At 43.9% G+C, this 22995-nt stretch overlaps 1 protein-coding gene across 1 annotated transcript in view; it reads right to left on the bottom strand.

Annotated features, from left to right (window-relative positions):
* Window positions 1-4737: 4737 nt before the first annotated feature.
* Window positions 4738-22995, bottom strand: part of LOC142906623 (uncharacterized) — a 30930-nt gene continuing 12672 nt past the window's right edge. Inside the window, exons 3-4 of the mRNA XM_076054828.1 lie at window positions 12260-12321; window positions 4738-9727 (exon numbers count right to left, since the gene is read on the bottom strand). Of these exons, the coding sequence (XP_075910943.1) occupies window positions 9105-9727; window positions 12260-12321 (685 nt within the window). The 3' untranslated portion in view covers window positions 4738-9104. The remainder of the gene's footprint in view (window positions 9728-12259; window positions 12322-22995) is intronic.

The following is a 22995-nucleotide window of genomic DNA, read 5'->3' as shown; positions in this document are numbered from 1 at the left end:
AGTGTATTAGTATTTACATGATCTAACCCCAACAACAAAACACCTCTTATGGATGATATTGGTCGGGAAACCTCCCTATGTGGTAGTGGGTAGATCGCTTAAATATATAAATGTGTCGTTAAAACCCGTCACTCAGATTGTAAATGTTGTGGCTTGGCTCTCCAACACACCGGTGTGCTGTACTAGTATACTACACTATACACTACACTACACTATACACTACTATACACTACACTATACACTACCATATACTACACTATACACTACACTATACACTACACTACTATACACTCCACTACTATACACTCCACTACTATACACCTCACTACTATACACTACACTACTATACACTCCACTATACACTACACTATACACTACACACTACACACTCATGCTGTACTAGTATACTACACTATACACTACACGATACACTAAACTATACACTACATTATACACTACACTATACACTACACTACTACACTACACTATACACTACACTACTATACACTCCACTACTATACACTACACTCCTATACACTCCACTATACACTACGATACTATACACTACGATACTATACACTACTTTACACTACTATACACTACACTATACAATACACTACACACTACACTACACACTCGTGCTGTACTAGTATACTACACTACACGATACACTAAACTATACACTACACTATACACTACACTATACACTACACTATACACTACACTATACACTCCACTATACACTACACTATACACTACACTATACACTACACTATACACTCCACTATACACTACACTATACACTGCACCACTATACACTACACTATACACTACACTATACACTAGTGCTGTACTAGTGACGATTTGGCCACGTTCTGTTTACGTGACGCAACCCTTACTAGTTGGCTGTGTCGGGTGGTGGCGGGTTTAACGACGACACAACAACATCTATATATTTACGAGGATCCAAACCAACAAAAAAAACCTCTTATGGATGATATTGGTCGCGAAAGCGTCAACATCAGCACCAATATCACTATCATCAACCTATTGTTGTTTTAACGTAAAACTTTCGTTACTGCGGGAATTCATACTCAATGGTTCTTTCGGTAAAGTCACGTAGATAGAAAAAAAAGATTTAAAAATAATAAAAAAATTCGATGTCATCACAAGCGGCGGCCATTATCCGGGTGATGACCACCGTTTGCGTTGGGATCGAAACGTCGTGATATTTTTAATCACTTTAATTTTTTTATCGTTCTTTTATTTTCTTCTATCTACGTGACTTTACCGAAAGAACCACAGACTATTGTTGTTGTTGTTGTTTTGTAGTCGTGGTTGTCTTTGTTGTTATTGTTTCCCACTCACAAACACAGCCACGGACGCATCCGAGGATGGGCACCAGCAGTATTGGTAGTAACCAGAAGGCCGGGTCCATTGTCAGTGAAGCGGACTTCGGCGGGTTGGAACGAATGGAACGGGGAAGCGAGGTTTCGGATGAGCCACGGGGAGGGTCTGCAAAGTTCAGCCAAGAAGCGCGCTCCTATTTATCGTGGGCTCCTGATAAACCACCGATTGGGCAATTAGACGCCGAGACGCTATCGGCTTTCCCGTGGGCGTATTTACAGCTGCCGTTCGATTGATAATTTGTCTTCATATTTCTCTATCCGTCTAGACGCATGGGTGGAGAACAACGCACCCCGTCTAGAGGGCTGCGTTGTAGATCAAGCCTAGCAATTACCCGCGGTCAAAGGAGAGTCAGAACGTTCGGTCGTATTTAAATTGGGCTCGTGATAAACACCGAGACGTATTGGCTTTCACGTGGACCTCACTACAGCTGCCGTCTTTCTAGTATTGTTTAATTTATAAAACAATATTTATATATCTCTGTCTACGGGGGGGGGGGGGGGGGGGGGTTACATATTAGCTGTACGTCAAGCCTAGCAATTATGGATTCTAGCATTACCAGGTCTTTTTTTATAAGGCAACGATCAAACTGGGCAGGTGAGCTCACGTGTTTCACAAAAACTTCCGTACCGCTGAATAATTAACACGACGTAACACGATTTCTTTTGTTCTTGGGTATAATAAGTGTTATTTTCCAATTGCTAATGCCTCAAAAGTCTAGAAATTGCCTATTTATTCCCCCACAAACTTTACTTTTATTACCAGGACGCAAAAGCAAAGTGAATAATCCACTCCGTTAACACTGTGTAACACGATTTTTTGTTCCTGTGTATAATACGTGTTATTTTCCAATTGCTAATACCTCAAAAGTCTAGAAATTGCCTATTTATTCCCCCACAAACTTTACTTTTATTACCAGGACGCAAAAGCAAAGTGAATAATCCACTCCGTTAATAACACTTTGTAACACGATTTTTTGTTCCTGGGTATAATAAGTGTTATTTTCCAATTGCTAATGCCTCAAAAGTCTAGAAATTGCCTATTTATTCCCCCACAAACTTTACTTTTATTACCAGGACGCAAAAGCAAAGTGAATAATCCACTCCGTTAATAACACTTTGTAACACGATTTTTTGTTCCTGGGTATAATAAGTGTTATTTTCCAATTGCTAATGCCTCAAAAGTCTAGAAATTGCCTATTTATTCCCCCACAAACTTTACTTTTATTACCAGGACGCAAAAGCAAAGTGAATAATCCACTCCGTTAATAACACTTTGTAACACGATTTTTTGTTCCTGGGTATAATAAGTGTTATTTTCCAATTGTTAATACCTCAAAAGTCTAGAAAGTGCCTATTTATTCCCCCACAAACTTTACTTTTATTACCAGGACGCAAAAGCAAAGTGAATAATCCACTCCGTTAATAACACTGTGTAACACGATTTTTTGTTCCTGGGTATAATAAGTGTTATTTTTCCAATGACTCAAGCCTCAAAAGTCTAGAAAATTGGCTATTTATTTCCCCGCAAACTTTGCTTCTGTGACCCAGGACTTCACGTGAAAGGAATGGCACAAATTCGCCAGTTTTCTCATTGAAAATAGGTAAGTTTCAAAATACCACTGTCCTGGTCACAAAAGCATACTTTCCATACTTTTGAGGCATAAGCAATTAGAAAAGAACACTTACTACCCAGGAATATAAAAAATAGATTTACATGAATAATTATATGGGGTAGAGGGGGGGGTATAATTGGGGTAGTGTGTGTCTCGCTGTACGCGGGGGAAAATATCCGCTATAGGACAGCCGATGATCAAAGACAAAGATCCCCCGTATAGCCTTCACAGACTGCTGGGGCAAGTGCCGTTACACAAACACGGACAAAGATCCCCCCGGGTAGCCTCTAACAGGGCTGTAGAGTCAAGTGCTGTTAGCGAGTAGCAGCACCTATGAAGGCTGGCACGGCGCACGAGGGGGTGGGTGGCCACGCCCGGCCGCCTTTGTCTCCCCAGTGGCGATGTTCACTACTCACCACTACACCTGGTACTAATTTGAGGCTGAGTCGACCTAGCGGAGGCCTCTGGACCGGTTCAGATAATCGTCACTGGTGGTGTTGACCGTGAGTGGGAATCCAACTCGGCGCTCCGGGTTCGAACCACTAACCGCTGCACCACCGCTCCCCACGCCAAAGACAAAGATCCCCTGTGTAGCTTGTAACAGACTGTTGGGGAAAGTGCTGTTATCGAGTGCCTATGAGGGCGGTGGGTGGGTGGCCAACACCACTCCCGGCCGCCTTTGTCTCCCTCGTGGCGATGTTTACACACCGCACCAATTACTCATTTGAGGCTGAGTCAACTTAGGGGAGGCCCGGGACCGGTTCAGATAATTGTCACCGGTGTTGGCCGTGAGCGGGAATCGAACTTGGGTCGCTGGGTTCGTTGCGCAGCGTAGCGCTAACCGCTACGCTATCGCTCCCCACAACACACAGACACACACACACAGACACACAAACACACAGACACATACAGACAAGCACACACAGACAAGCACATTTCTTTTGCTGTGCTGTGCCGTGCGCCTCCCTACTTTTGTTTAAATCCTGCAGGGAATGATTCTCGTCCAGGCGAACGAGTGGCAATAATTATAATTACGTTAAACACATTTTTTTTGTTCCTGGGTAGTGTTTATTCCTAATTGTTTATGCCTCGAAAGTACAGAAAATGGCTATTATTCCCCACAAACTTTGCTTTTGTGACCAGGGCAGTGAGATTTTGAAATTTACCTATTTTCCAGAACATTCCAGATGGGTTCAGTGCTGAGTAAACTTAGAGTAACTTCTAGAATATTCTAGAACTTTCCAGTAATACCAAAAGTAGTATAAATACAGGGGCCTTAAGCCCACTAGTTTAGTTTAGTTCCAGCTGCCTAAATGGATACATTTCTGCATTTTTCTGAGATGCCATCAAGAGGCTGCAAGCATCCGGCAGACGCATTTTGCTATGTCTGCGGCCAATTTATAAAGACAAGAGCACAAACAGTACTCTGTGGAAGCATCTGCTAAGATGCGTGAGGCCTACAACAAGGCATATTTCGGCATGCCTGTCGGGGATCAAGACAAACCCTGGGCACCTCATTTCACCTGCGAGCAATGCGCCCGAAACGTCGTGATTTATTGTATACCTACGTGACTTTACCGAAAGAGCCAAAGACTTCCAGCCACTCCGTTGGAGCTGCTGTCGTCTATGATAGCCAGGTCGCTTCTTAAAAAAAATACACCGTTTAGGTCAGTGGGTCTTCGCTGGTGAGAATAAAAATTGGAAGGAAAAAAATGCGTGTTTCCGTTTAAAGCAAAGTTTCGATTTAAACGTCGTCTTTATTACAGCAGATTGATACATCGGGGACTCACAACTTTCGTGCAACCCACACGCGGTGCCTTCAGCCCCCTAAAAAAAAAACTCTCTCCTTAGTACTCCCTTCCACATCTTTTCCCAAACATTCCCGTGACTCTCCAAACCAAATCCCGCTCATGTCCCCATCCCCCCGCGCCATCCCCCATAGCGGCTTACCAAACGACCCACCGCTCATTTCTCACTTAGCGTTCCTCGACGAATAAAAAAACAAAATTCCGAATCCAATGTCCTCCTCCTCCTCCTTCACAAATCCCAATGGGCATGGCCTTAGGACCGTCGGCTGCTCCACCCACCACCCACCCATAACACCGTAAACCTCCACTTAAGTGTGGGGGGGGGGGGATATAAAAACATTATACACGACACTATACACTACACTACTAAACTGAAACACAAAGACAACACAACGACATTTGAGTAAAAAGCCACGAAGAAAATCGTGAGACTTGGGCCCCCCCCCCAACCAAAAAGACGCCGGGGGCTGGTAGCGTGCCGGATCACCGCCGGCAAAAATCGTTCCAGATCATCATCATGAGACCCCCTTTGCCAGTACCAAAATGTAATAATAGGGTTTTCCCCCTTTTTTTCTGGCAACAAAACTGAAACCTATTTACAAGGATTCCAAAAGGCGTACTTCTGGCGTCATCTGGTCGAGCACCAATTGGGCCGAGGCTCAAAAGAAAGCCGTCCCTTGGTGTGGACCAATCAGTTTCAAGGACAATGCACCATATATTATCACGGTGTGTTTTTTGGTTCTTTCGGTAAAGTCACGTAGAATGAGAATAAAATAATAAATTGATCAAATAAAATAACACAATAATAGAGAATAATAGAGAATATTATTGTGTTATTTTATTTTATCAATTTATTATTTTATTCTCATTCTACGTGACTTTACCGAAAGAACCAAAGAAGATGAATCCTTGCAGTCACGAAAGCTTTAAACCGAAATTTATCATGGTATGTTTTTTGTTTGCATTTTGACTGCAGGTATTGTGGTTAATGCAGTAAACATGAATCCTTTGTAAAAAGGTTTCAGTTTTGTTGCCAGAAGAAAGGGGAAAAACTCGTTCCAGATCCTTGGGGGGGGGGGGGGGCAACGCTTGAGAGGGGACCGACCCCATGGCCAGCGTCGAGCACTGAGAGCTCAGGCAGGGAGAGTCGTAGGGTCCCGCTATGAAGAGCGTGGCGTACGAACCCCAGTCGTATGACGGATCAGTTGGGGCCCCCGGGCACATTGACCCAAGGCCGTGCAGAGCCTCATGGGCCACCTTTGGTGCAGCGCACGGTCAGAAACTCAAACGAGCCGACCCAAGCGACTGGCTGAATGGTGCAAGTGAGATCGAAATGGACAAATAGCAGCGACAACCCCGCCACCTCTCTTCATGCCGGGCCTTGGCACAGGCAAATCCGAGTGGCCATTGGGGGGGACTACATTGGTTTTTTTTATAGCTTCATTTTGTTGATTTTGAAAACCTTTTGGTTGAGCCATGCTTGCTTGTTGTAGTACAGAGTCAGCCTGATAGCTTTAATCGACATTGTCTTAAGGTTGCTATCGTTTGACTTGCATCCCACTGGGATTTTTTTTGCACACAGCGTTGAAATGCGGTGTTTTTTTCCGGGAGACTTGGCTGTTTTTTCCCAGGATTTTTCTGTTGCGTGCGTAGTCACTTTAAGATGTTTCTTGTTCATGTTTTTGTTTTGTTTGCGGTTGCACCCGAGTCAAGAGCCGCATGGCTCACAGGGTTATACCTAATAAATGGAACTGAAAAAACATCAGCCAAAAGGGGGGGGGGGGGGGGGGGCTAGTCGCAAGCTCTAGCGCAGCCCACGTTTTTCAGGGATGAAAGCAAGGTGAGGACATCCCGAGGAAAATGTGTCGCGCAACTGATGGGGCACAATTCGGAACCGGCCTTGCACTCGGGAGCATCGCAGCGAGAACGGAGAGACTGTGGGTTAGCAGAACAGCACCGCGCTGAACATGAATGTTTGACCATAATAGAGGGTGGGTGTTTGTTGGGTTAGATCGCCGCGTACATATATAAATGTCGTTGTGTCATTAAAACCCGCCACCACCCAACACAGCCAACTTGTAAGGGGTTGTCACGTAAACAGAACGTGCCAATTCGTCACTAGTACAGCACTAGTTTATAGTGTAGTGTATAGTAGTGTAGTGTATAGTGGTGTGGTGTAGTGTATAGTAGTGTAGTGTATAGTGTAGTGGTGTAGTGTATAGTAGTGTAGTGTATAGTAGTGTAGTGTATAGCAGTGTAGTGTGTAGTAGTGTATAGTGTAGTGTATAGTGGCGTGTCTAGTAGTGTAGTGTATAGTGTAGTATACTAGTACAGCACTAGTGTAGTGTATAGTGGTATTGTGGTGTAGTGTATAGTGTAGTGTATAGTGTAGTAGTGTAGTGTATAGTGTAGTGTATGATGTAGTGTATAGTGTAGTAGTGTAGTGTATAGTGTAGTGTATAGTGTAGTGTATAGTGGTATAGTGGTGTAGTGTATAGTGTCGTGTCAAGTAGTGTAGTGTATAGTGTAGTGTCTAGTAGTGTAGTGTATAGTATAGTGTAAAGTGTAGTGTATAGTGTAGTGTATAGTAGTTTAGTGTCTTCAGGAAAAGACGACTTCTTGTGTTGCGATCAAAACGTCATAGTTTTTTTTTGTTTTTTTCTTTGCACCCATCTACGTGACTTTACTGACAGACCCTAGAATATGAATTCCCGCAGTCGCGAAAGCTTTAAGTCGAGATTGAATGCAAAATAAAGTACAAGAACGGAAGACTACGAGCCTGCGTCTCTTTGTGGGGGGACAAAGCTCAGTGCTCACTTGAGATGTGCTCTTCATGACTTAACCGCGCAAGGGAGTTTCAGGGCTCAAAATTGTAGTTAATTAATTAACTTTTAATCTTGATTTGACGCTTTCGTGACTGAAGACGGCCGCTTGTTGTTGCAACAACGAAACGTCGTGATCTATTATTATTATTATATTTTTTTTTTCCCACCTTGGTAACTTTACCGAAAGAACCACTTTTGGCGACTCTGTCCCACACCGCGCGACCACAAACGCCGCCACGACCCCACCAGAAGTCGACCCTCTCGTTCTTCAGCAAGCGCCCCGTCGTTGCCAAAATTGCCGTAGTCTCGAACAAAACGTGGAAATCTGTGAGTTTGAAGCTTTCGTGACCACAGGAATCCATGCTCTGTGGTTCTCTCGGCAAAGTCCACGTAGGGAGAAACATAAAATAAAATTACGTTTCGTTTCATTTTATTTTCCTACCTACGCGACTTTACCGAAAGAACCAAAGAGAACAAAACCCCGAAACTTCGATGGGCGCAGCATCGCGTGGAGCTCGTCGAGGGGACAGGAAGTCGATCGCCGTCTCCTTCGCCTTCGACGGACGTAAAACGACGTCGCGACGCAGTTCACGCGAGAAGCCTGAACAGCAGGCCTGGACAGCAGGCCTGGACAGCAGGCCTGGACAGCAGGCCTGGACAGCAGGCCTGGACAGCAGGCCTGGACAGCAGGCCTGGACAGCAGGCCTGGACAGCAGGCCTGGACAGCAGGCCTGGACAGCAGGCTTCCATCACCAGCACAGGTGCGCTGAAGACAGCAGCACCGATTAGCACGGTTGGCTACGTAGGAAGTTCAACAAACACGCATACTGCCATACGCGGCACTACAAAACACTATCCCGCTTACACTATACACTATACACTACTACGCTGCATTGAAAACTTTAGAACTGCTTCTTGTTGTTTTTGCGTTTAGTTTTCTTGTCCCCCCCCCCCACCACGTGCACACCTCCAATTAGCGCGGTTGGCTATGCACGGTGCCGAGCGAGAGAGGGAATGGCTGCTCAGGCGACTTCCTGAGAAGTCGTGACGCGAGAGGGAGAGAGAGAAACGAGGTGACGTAAGGGGGCTCATGCTAAGAAAGGGGGCGGGGGGGGGGGAGGCCACTTCCAGAGGCGCCAGCTCTCTCTCTCTCCCCCCTTGCCTCCTCCCCCCACTCTCTGACCTTCATAACCTCGTGCCACGGCAGCTCTCTCGCCCGCCTCGGCATCCCCTTGCTGTGGCTGCTCCACCCGGTGAGGATCGCCCGTGCCGCGATCGAAACGTCGCGATTCGCTTCACGTGATTTCATTTCATTCAACCCGCGTGACAACTTTACCGAAGGAACAAAAAAGGGTGCGGAGGATTTCCTGCAGTCACGGAGGCTTCAAATCAAGGCTGGGCCGGCGGAGACTTCACCGAAGCGAGAAGCCCGCCGCCCCGGACGACCTCTCAAACTCCCTCGCAGATGTCCCCAATCGTCACCTGCCCCTCGTAAACCGCCAGGGCGCAGTAAAGGGCGCCCGCGAAGCCGCCCTCGAAGCGGTGGAGCAGCCGCCGCGTCTCCGCATCGTAGAACTCCAGCCGGCCCTCCGCCTCCTCGCCCCCGGTGTCCAGCAGCAGGCCGACCCTGGCGGGCCCGCGACCTGCCCGTGCCCGCTCCGCCGACGCACCGAGCGGCGCCCGCAGGCCCCTGTGCCGCGTGTAGAAGTCGCCGTGCCACTTCCAGAGGCACCAGCTGCCCGCCCCGCCCCCGAGGCTGCAGGCGGCATGGAAGCCCTCGCGAGGGATGCTGCCGAGCGTGACGCCGACCTCGCACCAGCTGGAGCCCTTGAGGTCCACCTCCCAGTAGTGGCGTCCCGGCGGGATGCTCTCGGAGGACAGGACCTGGTACCAGCCCTGGAACCTTTTGTTGCATTCGTTGACCGGCTGATGCTGCTGCTGCTGCTGCTGCCGGTGGTAGTGGTGGTGGTGTTGGCGCTGGGGGAGGCGGTACCTCTCGACGGACCTGAGGTCTGCAGAGATCCGGAGCGTCGCGTGTGCGGTGTCTCGGTCGAGAGTTGGCGAGCAGGGTACTGAAACGGCAATGGGAAATCCAGCGGCAAAAATGAACTTCGGTTTAACACGCGGAAGGCTTTCGCAAGCAATATCATCCATAACAGCGTTTTTTGGGGGGTTAGATCGCTTCAATGTGTAAATGTTGTGTCGTTAAAACCCGCCACCACCCGACACAGCCAACTAATAAGGGTTGTGTCACGTAAACAGAACGTGGCCAAATCGTCACTAGTACAGCACACCGGTGTGTTGGAGAGCCAAATCTGGTTGTCGCCTGATGAGGCTGGTTGCAACGTCACGGTACTCGGATTGTAAATGTTGTGGCTTGGCTCTCCCAAGAGAGAGCGAGGGAGAACACGCAGACTCCAAATATACAAGAGGCATCGCGAGGGAGATAACACCTCGCCCCTCACAATATGTACCTATGTTGAACTTCTTTCGCACCGTAGGTAATCAACCGTGCGGGGGAAGGACAACAAACTGAACACAAAAAGCAGTTCTAGATAAAGGAGTTTTCCATCTGGATGATGTAAAAGTGCATAGCTGCAGTAGCATCATAATATCGGAAGGAAGAGCGTTTCAGAGGGCCGCAGAAGCGCATCTGAAAAGCGTGCGATGCAGTGACGATCCTTGTTCGATGGCTAGCCAGACATCTATAGTAGTGTAGTGTACAGTGTTGTGTAGAGTAGTGTAGTATATAGTGTAGCGAATAGTAGTATAGTTGCAGCGTAGTGTCTAGAGTAGTGTATAGTGTAGCATATAGTAGTGTAGTTTATAGTGTAGTGTATAGTGTAGTGTATAGTGTAGTGTATAGTGTATTGTATATAGCATCTGAAAGCGTGCGATGCGGTGATCAACTCTGTTTGATGCTTAGGCAGACGTCTATAGTAGTGTCATGCATAGTAGTGTAGTATATAGTGTAGAGTATAGTAGTGTTGTGAATAGTAGTGTTGTGAATAGTAGTATCGTGCATAGTATTGTAGTATATAGTGTAGTGGATAGTAGTATAGTGTATAGTTGCAGAGTAGTGTCAAGTGTGGTGTATAGTGTAGGGTATAGTAGTGTAGTGTATAGTAGTGTTGTGCATAGTAGTGTCGTGCATAGTAGTGTAGTATATAGTGCAGTGGATAGTAGTATAGTGTATAGTTGCAGTGTAGTGTATAGTGTAGTGTATAGTAGTGTAGTGTCTAGTGTAGTGTATAATAGTGTAGTGTCTAGTGTAGTGTATACTGTAGTAGTGTAGTGTATAGTAGCGTATAGTGTAGTGTCTAGTGTAGTGTATAGTATAGCAGTGTAGTGTATAGTAGTGGTGTCTAGTGTAGTGTAGAGTAGTGTAGTGTCTAGTGTAGTGTATAGTGTATTGTAGTGTAGTGTATAGTAGTGTAGTGTCTAGTGTAGTGTGTAGCATAGTATATAGAAGTGTAGTGTCTAGTGTAGTGTATAGTAGTGTAGTGTATAGTGTATTGTAGTGTAGTGTATAGTAGTGTAGTGTCTAGTGTAGTGTATAGCAGTGTAGTGTCTAGTGTAGTGTATAGTAGTGTAGTGTCTAGTGTAGTGTCTAGTGTAGTGTAGAGTAGTGTAGTGTCTAGTAGTGTATAGTAGTGTAGTGTCTAGTGTAGTGTAGTGTCTAGTGTAGTGTATAGTAGTGTAGTGTCTAGTGTAGTGTAGAGTAGTGTAGTGTCTAGTGTAGTGTATAGTAGTGCAGTGTATAGTGTAGTGTCTAGTGTAGTGTATAGTAGTGCAGTGTATAGTAGTGTAGTGTCTAGTGTAGTGTATATTAGTGTAGTGTATAGTAGTGTAGTGTATAGTAGTGTAGTGTCTAGTGTAGTGTATAGTAGTGTAGTGTATAGAAGAGTAGTGTCTAGTGTAGTGTATAATAGTGTAATGTCTAGTGTAGTGTCTAGTGTAGTGTAGAGTAGTGTAGTGTCTAGTAGTGTATAGTAGTGTAGTGTCTAGTATAGTGTATAGTAGTGTAGTGTATAGTGTAGTGTCTAGTGTAGTGTATAGTAGTGTACTGTCTAGTGTAGTTTATAGTGTAGTGTATAGTGTATAGTAGTGTAGTGTATAGTAGTGTAGTGTATAGTAGTGTAGTGTCTAGTGTAGTGTATGGTAGTGTCTAGTGTAGTGTAGCGTAGTGTCTAGTGTAGTGTAGAGTAGTGTAGTGTATAGTAGTGTAGTGTATTGTAGTGTAGTGTATAGTGTAGTGTATAGTAGTGTAGTGTATAGTGTAGTGTATATTAGTGTAGTGTATAGTAGTGTAGTCTATAGTAGTGTAGTGTATAGTGTAGGGTATAGTAGTGTAGTGTATAGTGTATAGTAGTGTAGTGTACCGTAGTGTAGTGTCTAGTGTAGTGTAGTGTCTAGTGTAGTGTAGAGTAGTGTAGTGTCTAGTGTAGTGTAGTGTCTAGTGTAGTGTAGAGTAGTGTCTAGTGTAGTGTAGAGTAGTGTAGTGTCTAGTGTAGTGTATAGTGTAGTGTAGTGTCTAGTGTAGTGTAGTGTCTAGTGTAGTGTACATAGCGTCTGATGGCTGCGAGGACGAGACGAGTTCGTACCAGCACGCAGCTCTGTCCAGAGATGTCTCTCCGGGGAAGGGGCCTGCGGCAGGACCAGAATGCTACACAGACAATGACAAAGATCCACCGTGTAGCCTTAAGAGTGCTGTAGGGGCAAGAGCTGTTAGTAGCGAGTAGGAGCGTCTATGAAGGCTCCCGGCACGGTGACTCACGAGGGAGTGGGTAGCCAGCACCACGCGCCGGCCGCCTTTGTCTCCCCCGGTGGTGATGTTTAAGCACAGGTACCTATTTTAGGCTGAGTCGACCTAGGGGAGGCCCGAGACCGGTTGTTCAGATAATCATCACCGGTGTTGGGCTTGAGCGGGAATCGAACTCGGGTCGCCGGATTCGTAGCCCAATGATCTAATCGCTACGACACTACCGCTACCCACTGCACACACAAACACAAATACACACACACACTACACACACACACTACACATACACACACTACACACATACCACACACTACACACACTACACCACACACACATTACACACACACACTACACACACACATTACACACACACACTACACACACACACATTACACACACACACACTACCGCTACCCACTGCACACACAAACACAAATACACACACACACTACACACACATACCACACACTACACACACCACACACACACTACACACATACCACACACTACACACACATACCACACACTACACACACACTACACACACACACCACACACACACTACACACACACATTACACACACTACACACACACACTACACACACACATTACACACACACTACACACACACTACACACCCCACCACACAACGTACACTACACACACCACAAACCTCACCACTACACACGCACTACACACACATTGCACACACACACACAACACACATACACTACACACACCACACACACATTACACACACACTACACACACACTACATACAGTACCACTACACACTACATACAGTACCACTACACACACTACAAACAGTACCACTACACACTACATACAGTACCACTACACACTACATACAGTACCACTACACACACTACATACAGTACCACTACACACACTACATACAGTACCACTACACACTACATACAGTACAACTACACACACTACATACAGTACCACTACACACTACATACAGTACCACTACACACTACATACAGTACCACTACACACACTACATACAGTACCACTACACACTACATACAGTACCACTACACACACTACATACAGTACCACTACACACTACATACAGTACCACTACACACACTACATACAGTACCACTACACACACTACATACAGTACCACTACACACTACATACAGTACCACTACACACACTACATACAGTACCACTACACACACTACATACAGTACCACTACACACTACATACAGTACCACTACACACACTACATACAGTACCACTACACACTACATACAGTACCACTACACACTACATACAGTACCACTACACACACTACATACAGTACCACTACACACACTACATACAGTACCACTACACACTACATACAGTACCACTACACACACTACATACAGTACCACTACACACACTACATACAGTACCACTACACACTACATACAGTACCACTACACACACTACATACAGTACCGCTACACACTACATACAGTACCACTACACACTACATACAGTACCACTACACTCACTACATACAGTACCACTACACACTACATACAGTACCACTACACACACTACATACAGTACCACTACACACACTACATACAGTACCACTACACACACTACATACAGTACTACTACACACACTACATACAGTACTACTACACACTACATACAGTACCACTACACACTACATACAGTACCACTACACACACTACATACAGTACCACTACACACTACATACAGTACCACTACACACTACATACAGTACCACTACACACTACATACAGTACCACTACACACACTACATACAGTACCACTACACACTACATACAGTACCACTACACACTACATACAGTACCACTACACACTACATACAGTACAACTACACACACTACATACAGTACCACTACACACTACATACAGTACCACTACACACTACATACAGTACCACTACACACACTACATACAGTACCACTACACACTACATACAGTACCACTACACACACTACATACAGTACCACTACACACACTACATACAGTACCACTACACACTACATACAGTACCACTACACACACTACATACAGTACCACTACACACACTACATACAGTACCACTACATACAGTACCACTACACACACTACATACAGTACCACTACACACTACATACAGTACCACTACACACTACATACAGTACCACTACACACTACATACAGTACCACTACACACACTACATACAGTACCACTACACACTACATACAGTACCACTACACACACTACATACAGTACCACTACACACACTACATACAGTACCACTACACACACTACATACAGTACCACTACACACTACATACAGTACTACACACACTACATACAGTACCACTACACACACTACATACAGTACCACTACACACACTACATACAGTACCACTACACACTACATACAGTACCACTACACACTACATACAGTACCACTACACACACTACATACAGTCCTATTACACACACTACATACAGTACTACTACACACACTACATACAGTACTACTACACACACTACATACAGTACCACTACACACACTACATACAGTACCACTACACACTACATACAGTACCACTACACACACTACATACAGTACTACTACGCACACTACATACAGTACTACTACACACACTACATACAGTACTACTACACACACTACATACAGTACTACTACACAAACTACATACAGTACCACTACACACTACATACAGTACCACTACACACACTACATACAGTCCTACTACACACACTACATACAGTACTACTACACACAGTACATACAGTACTACTACACACACTACATACAGTACCACTACACACACTACATACAGTACCACTACACACTACATACAGTACCACTACACACACTACATACAGTACTACTACACACACTACATACAGTACTACTACACACACTACATACAGTACTACTACACACACTACATGCAGTACTACTACACAAACTACATACAGTACCACTACACACACTACATACAGTACCACTACACACATTACATACAGTACCACTACGCACCCTACATACAGTACCACTACACACACTACATACAGTACTACCACACACACTACATACAGTACTACTACACACACTACATACAGTACTACTACACAAACTACATACAGTACCACTACACACTACATACAGTACCACTACACACACTACATACAGTACTACTACACACACTACATACAGTACCACTACATACAGTACCACTATACACTACATACAGTACCACTACACACTACATACAGTACCACTACACACGACATACAGTACTACACACACTACATACAGTACAACTACACACTACATACAGTACCACTACACACTACATACAGTACCAATACACACACCACATACAGTACTACTACACACACTACATACAGTACTACTACACACACTACATACAGTACCACTACACACTACATACAGTACCACTACACACACTACATACAGTACCACTACACACCCTACATACAGTACTACTACACACACTACATACAGTACCACTACACACTACAAACAGTACCACTACACACTACATACAGTACCACTACACACTACATACAGTACCACTACACACACTACATACAGTACTAGTACACACACTACATACAGTACCACTACACACACTACATACAGTACTACTACACACTACATACAGTACCACTACACACACTACATACAGTACCACTACACACACTACATACAGTAGCACTACACACACTACATACAGTACTACAGATACTACATACAGTACTACTACACACTACATACAGTACTACTACACACACTACATACAGTCCCACTACACACTACATACAGTACCACTACACACACTACATACAGTACCACTACACACACTACATACAGTACTAGTACACACACTACATACAGTACCACTACACACACTACATACAGTACTACTACACACTACATACAGTACCACTACACACACTACATACAGTACCACTACACACTACATACAGTACCACTACACACTACATACAGTACCACTACACACTACATACAGTACCACTACACACACTACATACAGTACCACTACACACTACATACAGTACCACTACACACTACATACAGTACCACTACACACTACATACAGTACCACTACACACTACATACAGTACCACTACACACACTACATACAGTACCACTACACACTACATACAGTACCACTACACACTACATACAGTACAACTACACACACTACATACAGTACCCCTACACACTACATACAGTACCACTACACACTACATACAGTACCACTACACACACTACATACAGTACCACTACACACTACATACAGTACCACTACACACACTACATACAGTACCACTACACACACTACATACAGTACCACTACACACACTACATACAGTACCACTACACACTACATACAGTACTACACACACTACATACAGTACCACTACACACACTACATACAGTACCACTACACACCCTACATACAGTACCACTACACACACTACATACAGTACTACCACACACACTACATACAGTACTACTACACACACTACATACAGTACTACTACACACACTACATACAGTACTACTACACAAACTACATACAGTACCACTACACACTACATACAGTACCACTACACACACTACATACAGTCCTACTACACACCCTACATACAGTACCACTACACACACTACATACAGTACTACCACACACACTACATACAGTACTACTACACACACTACATACAGTACCACTACATACAGTACCACTACACACTACATACAGTACCACTACACACACTACATACAGTACTACACACACTACATACAGTACCACTACACACTACATACAGTACCACTATACACTACATACAGTACCACTACACACTACATACAGTACCACTACACACGACATACAGTACTACACACACTACATACAGTACAACTACACACTACATACAGTACCACTACACACTACATACAGTACCAATACACACACCACATACAGTACTACTACACACACTACATACAGTACTACTACACACACTACATACAGTACCACTACACACTACATACAGTACCACTACACACACTACATACAGTACCACTACACACCCTACATACAGTACTACTACACACACTACATACAGTACCACTACACACTACAAACAGTACCACTACACACTACATACAGTACCACTACACACTACATACAGTACCACTACACACACTACATACAGTACTAGTACACACACTACATACAGTACCACTACACACACTACATACAGTACTACTACACACTACATACAGTACCACTACACACACTACATACAGTACCACTACACACACTACATACAGTAGCACTACACACACTACATACAGTACTACAGATACTACATACAGTACTACTACACACTACATACAGTACTACTACACACACTACATACAGTCCCACTACACACTACATACAGTACCACTACACACACTACATACAGTACCACTACACACACTACATACAGTACTAGTACACACACTACATACAGTACCACTACACACACTACATACAGTACTACTACACACTACATACAGTACCACTACACACACTACATACAGTACCACTACACACTACATACAGTACCACTACACACTACATACAGTACCACTACACACTACATACAGTACCACTACACACACTACATACAGTACCACTACACACTACATACAGTACCACTACACACTACATACAGTACCACTACACACTACATACAGTACCACTACACACTACATACAGTACCACTACACACACTACATACAGTACCACTACACACTACATACAGTACCACTACACACTACATACAGTACAACTACACACACTACATACAGTACCACTACACACTACATACAGTACCACTACACACTACATACAGTACCACTACACACACTACATACAGTACCACTACACACTACATACAGTACCACTACACACACTACATACAGTACCACTACACACACTACATACAGTACCACTACACACTACATACAGTACCACTACACACACTACATACAGTACCACTACACACACTACATACAGTACCACTACACACTACATACAGTACCACTACACACACTACATACAGTACCACTACACACTACATACAGTACCACTACACACTACATACAGTACCACTACACACTACATACAGTACCACTACACACACTACATACAGTACCACTACACACTACATACAGTACCACTACACACACTACATACAGTACCACTACACACACTGCATACAGTACCACTACACACACTACATACAGTACCACTACACACTACATACAGTACTACACACACTACATACAGTACCACTACACACACTACATACAGTACCACTACACACACTACATACAGTACCACTACACACTACATACAGTACCACTACACACTACATACAGTACCACTACACACACTACATACAGTACTACTACACACACTACATACAGTACTACTACACACACTACATACAGTACTACTACACACACTACATACAGTACCACTACACACACTACATGCAGTACCACTACACACACTACATACAGTACCACTACACACACTACATACAGTACTACTACACACACTACATACAGTACTACTACACACACTACATACAGTACTACTACTCACACACTACATACAGTACTACTACACAAACTACATACAGTACCACTACACACACTACATACAGTACCACTACACACATTACATACAGTACCACTACACACCCTACATACAGTACCACTACACACACTACATACAGTACTACTACACACACTACATACAGTACTACTACACACACTACGTACAGTACCACTACATACAGTACCACTACACACTACATACAGTACCACTACACACACTACATACAGTACTACTACACACACTACATACAGTACCACTACACACTACATACAGTACCACTATACACTACATACAGTACCACTACACACTACATACAGTACAACTACACACGACATACAGTACTACACACACTACATACAGTACCACTACACACTACATACAGTACCACTACACACTACATACAGTACCAATACACACACCACATACAGTACTACTACACACACTACATACAGTACTACTACACACACTACATACAGTACCACTACACACTACATACAGTACTACTACACACACTACATACAGTACCACTACACACCCTACATACAGTACTACTACACACACTACATACAGTACCACTACACACACTACATACAGTACTACTACACACTACATACAGTACCACTACACACACTACATACAGTACCACTACACACACTACATACAGTAGCACTACACACACTACATACAGTACTACAGACACTACATACAGTACTACTACACACTACATACAGTACTACTACACACACTACATACAGTCCCACTACACACTACATACAGTACCACTACACACACTACATACAGTACCACTACACACACTACATACAGTACTAGTACACACACTACATACAGTACCACTAGACACTACATACAGTACCACTACACACTGCATACAGTACCACTACACACTACATACAGTACCACTACACACTACATACAGTACCACTACACACTACATACAGTACCACTACACACTACATACAGTACTACTACACACACTACATACAGTACTACTACACATTACATCCAGTACCACTACACACTACATACAGTACTACTACACACCACATACAGTACCACTACACACACTACATACAGTACCACTACACACTACATACAGTACCACTACACACATTACATACAGTACCACTACACACTACATACAGTACCACTACACACGCTACATACAGTACCACTACACACACTACATACAGTACTACTACACACACTACATACAGTACCACTACACACTACATACAGTACCACTACATACAGTACCACTACACACTACATACAGTACCACTACACACTACATACAGTACCACTACACACACCACATACAGTACCACTACACACACTACATACAGTACCACTACACACACTACATATAGTACTACTACACACTACATACAGTACCACTACACACTACATACAGTACTACTACACACACTACATACAGTACCACTACACAATAAATACAGTACCACTACACACTGCATACAGTACCACTACACACACTACATACAGTACCACTACACACACTACATACAGTACCACTACACACACTACATACAGTACCACCACACACTACATACAGTACCACTACACACTACATACAGTACCACTACACACTACATACAGTACCACTACACACACTACATACAGTACCACTACACACTACATACAGTACCACTACACACACTACATACAGTACCACTACACACACTACATACAGTACTACTATACACACTACATACAGTACTAGTACACACACTACATACAGTACTACAACTACACACTACATACAGTACTACTACACACTACATACAGTACCACTACACACACTACATACAGTACTACTACACACACTACATACAGTACCACTACACACTACATACAGTACCACTACATACACTACATACAGTACCACTACACACTACATACAGTACCACTACACACACTACATACAGTACTACTACACACACTACATACAGTACTACTACACACTACATACAGTACTACTACACACACTACATACAGTACCACTACACACACTACATACAGTACCACTACACACTACATACAGTACCACTACACACACTACATACAGTACCACTACACACTGCATACAGTACCACTACACACACTACATACAGTACTACTACACACACTACATACTGTACTACTACACACACTACATACAGTACCACTACACACTACATACAGTACCACTACACACTACATACAGCACCACTACACACACTACATACAGTACTACTACACACACTACATACAGTACTACTACACACACTACATACAGTACCACTATACATACTACATACAGTACTACTACACACACTACATACAGTACCACTACACACACTACATACAGTACCACTACACACACCACATACAGTACCACTACACACTACATACAGTACTAGTACACACACTACATACAGTACCACTACACACTACATACAGTTCCACTACACACTACATACAGTACTACTACACACTACATACTGTACTACTACACACTGCATAGAGTACTACTACACACTACATACAGTACTAGTACACACACTACATACAGTACTACTACACACTACATACAGTACCACTACACACACTACATACAGTACTACTACACACACACTACACACACACTACACACACCACACACACACTACACACACACACTACACACACTACACACACACCACACACACTACACACACCACACACACACCACACTACACACACACACTACACACACCACACACACACTACATACACACACTACACACACACTACACACACACCACACTACACACACTACACACCACGCTACACACACCACACTACACACACTACACACACTACACACACACACCACACACACACACTACACACACACCACACACACTACACACACACTACACACACCACACACACACTACACACATACTACACACACTACACACACACACTACACTACACACACTACACACACCACACACACACACCACACACACTACACACACTACACACACACTCTACACACACACTACACACACACCACACACACACTACACACACACTACACACACTACACGCATACACTGCACTACACACACTACACACACACACTACACACACCACACACACACACACCACACACACACTACACTACACACACCACACCCACCAAACCACACACACACTACACACACACTACACACACCACACACATACTACACACACACACACTGCACACACACCACACACACTACACACACTGCACACACTACACACACACACTACACACACACACTACACACACACTACACACACACTACACACACTACACACACACACTACACACACACACCACACACACACTACACACGCTACACACACACTACATACACACCACACAAACACCACACACACACCACACACACACACCACACACACACTACACACACACCACACACACCACACACACCACACACACACACACTACACACACACTACACACACACACACTACACACACACACCACACCACACACACCACACACACACACTACACACACACTACACACACTACACACACACACTACACACACACTACACACACACAGTACACACACACACTACACACACACTACACACACACTACACACACCACACACACACTACACACACCACACACACACCACACACACACCATACACACACTACACACACACCACACACACACTACACACACACACTACACACACCACGCACACTACACACACTAT

This window comes from Petromyzon marinus, chromosome 68 (assembly GCF_048934315.1).
Source record: "Petromyzon marinus isolate PM22_M1 ecotype Great Lakes invasive population chromosome 68, UKy_Petmar_22M1.pri1.0, whole genome shotgun sequence".
Taxonomy (NCBI): domain Eukaryota; kingdom Metazoa; phylum Chordata; class Hyperoartia; order Petromyzontiformes; family Petromyzontidae; genus Petromyzon; species Petromyzon marinus.
Note: the sequence above shows the minus strand (reverse complement) of the source record. Positions and strands in the feature narration are given on the sequence as shown.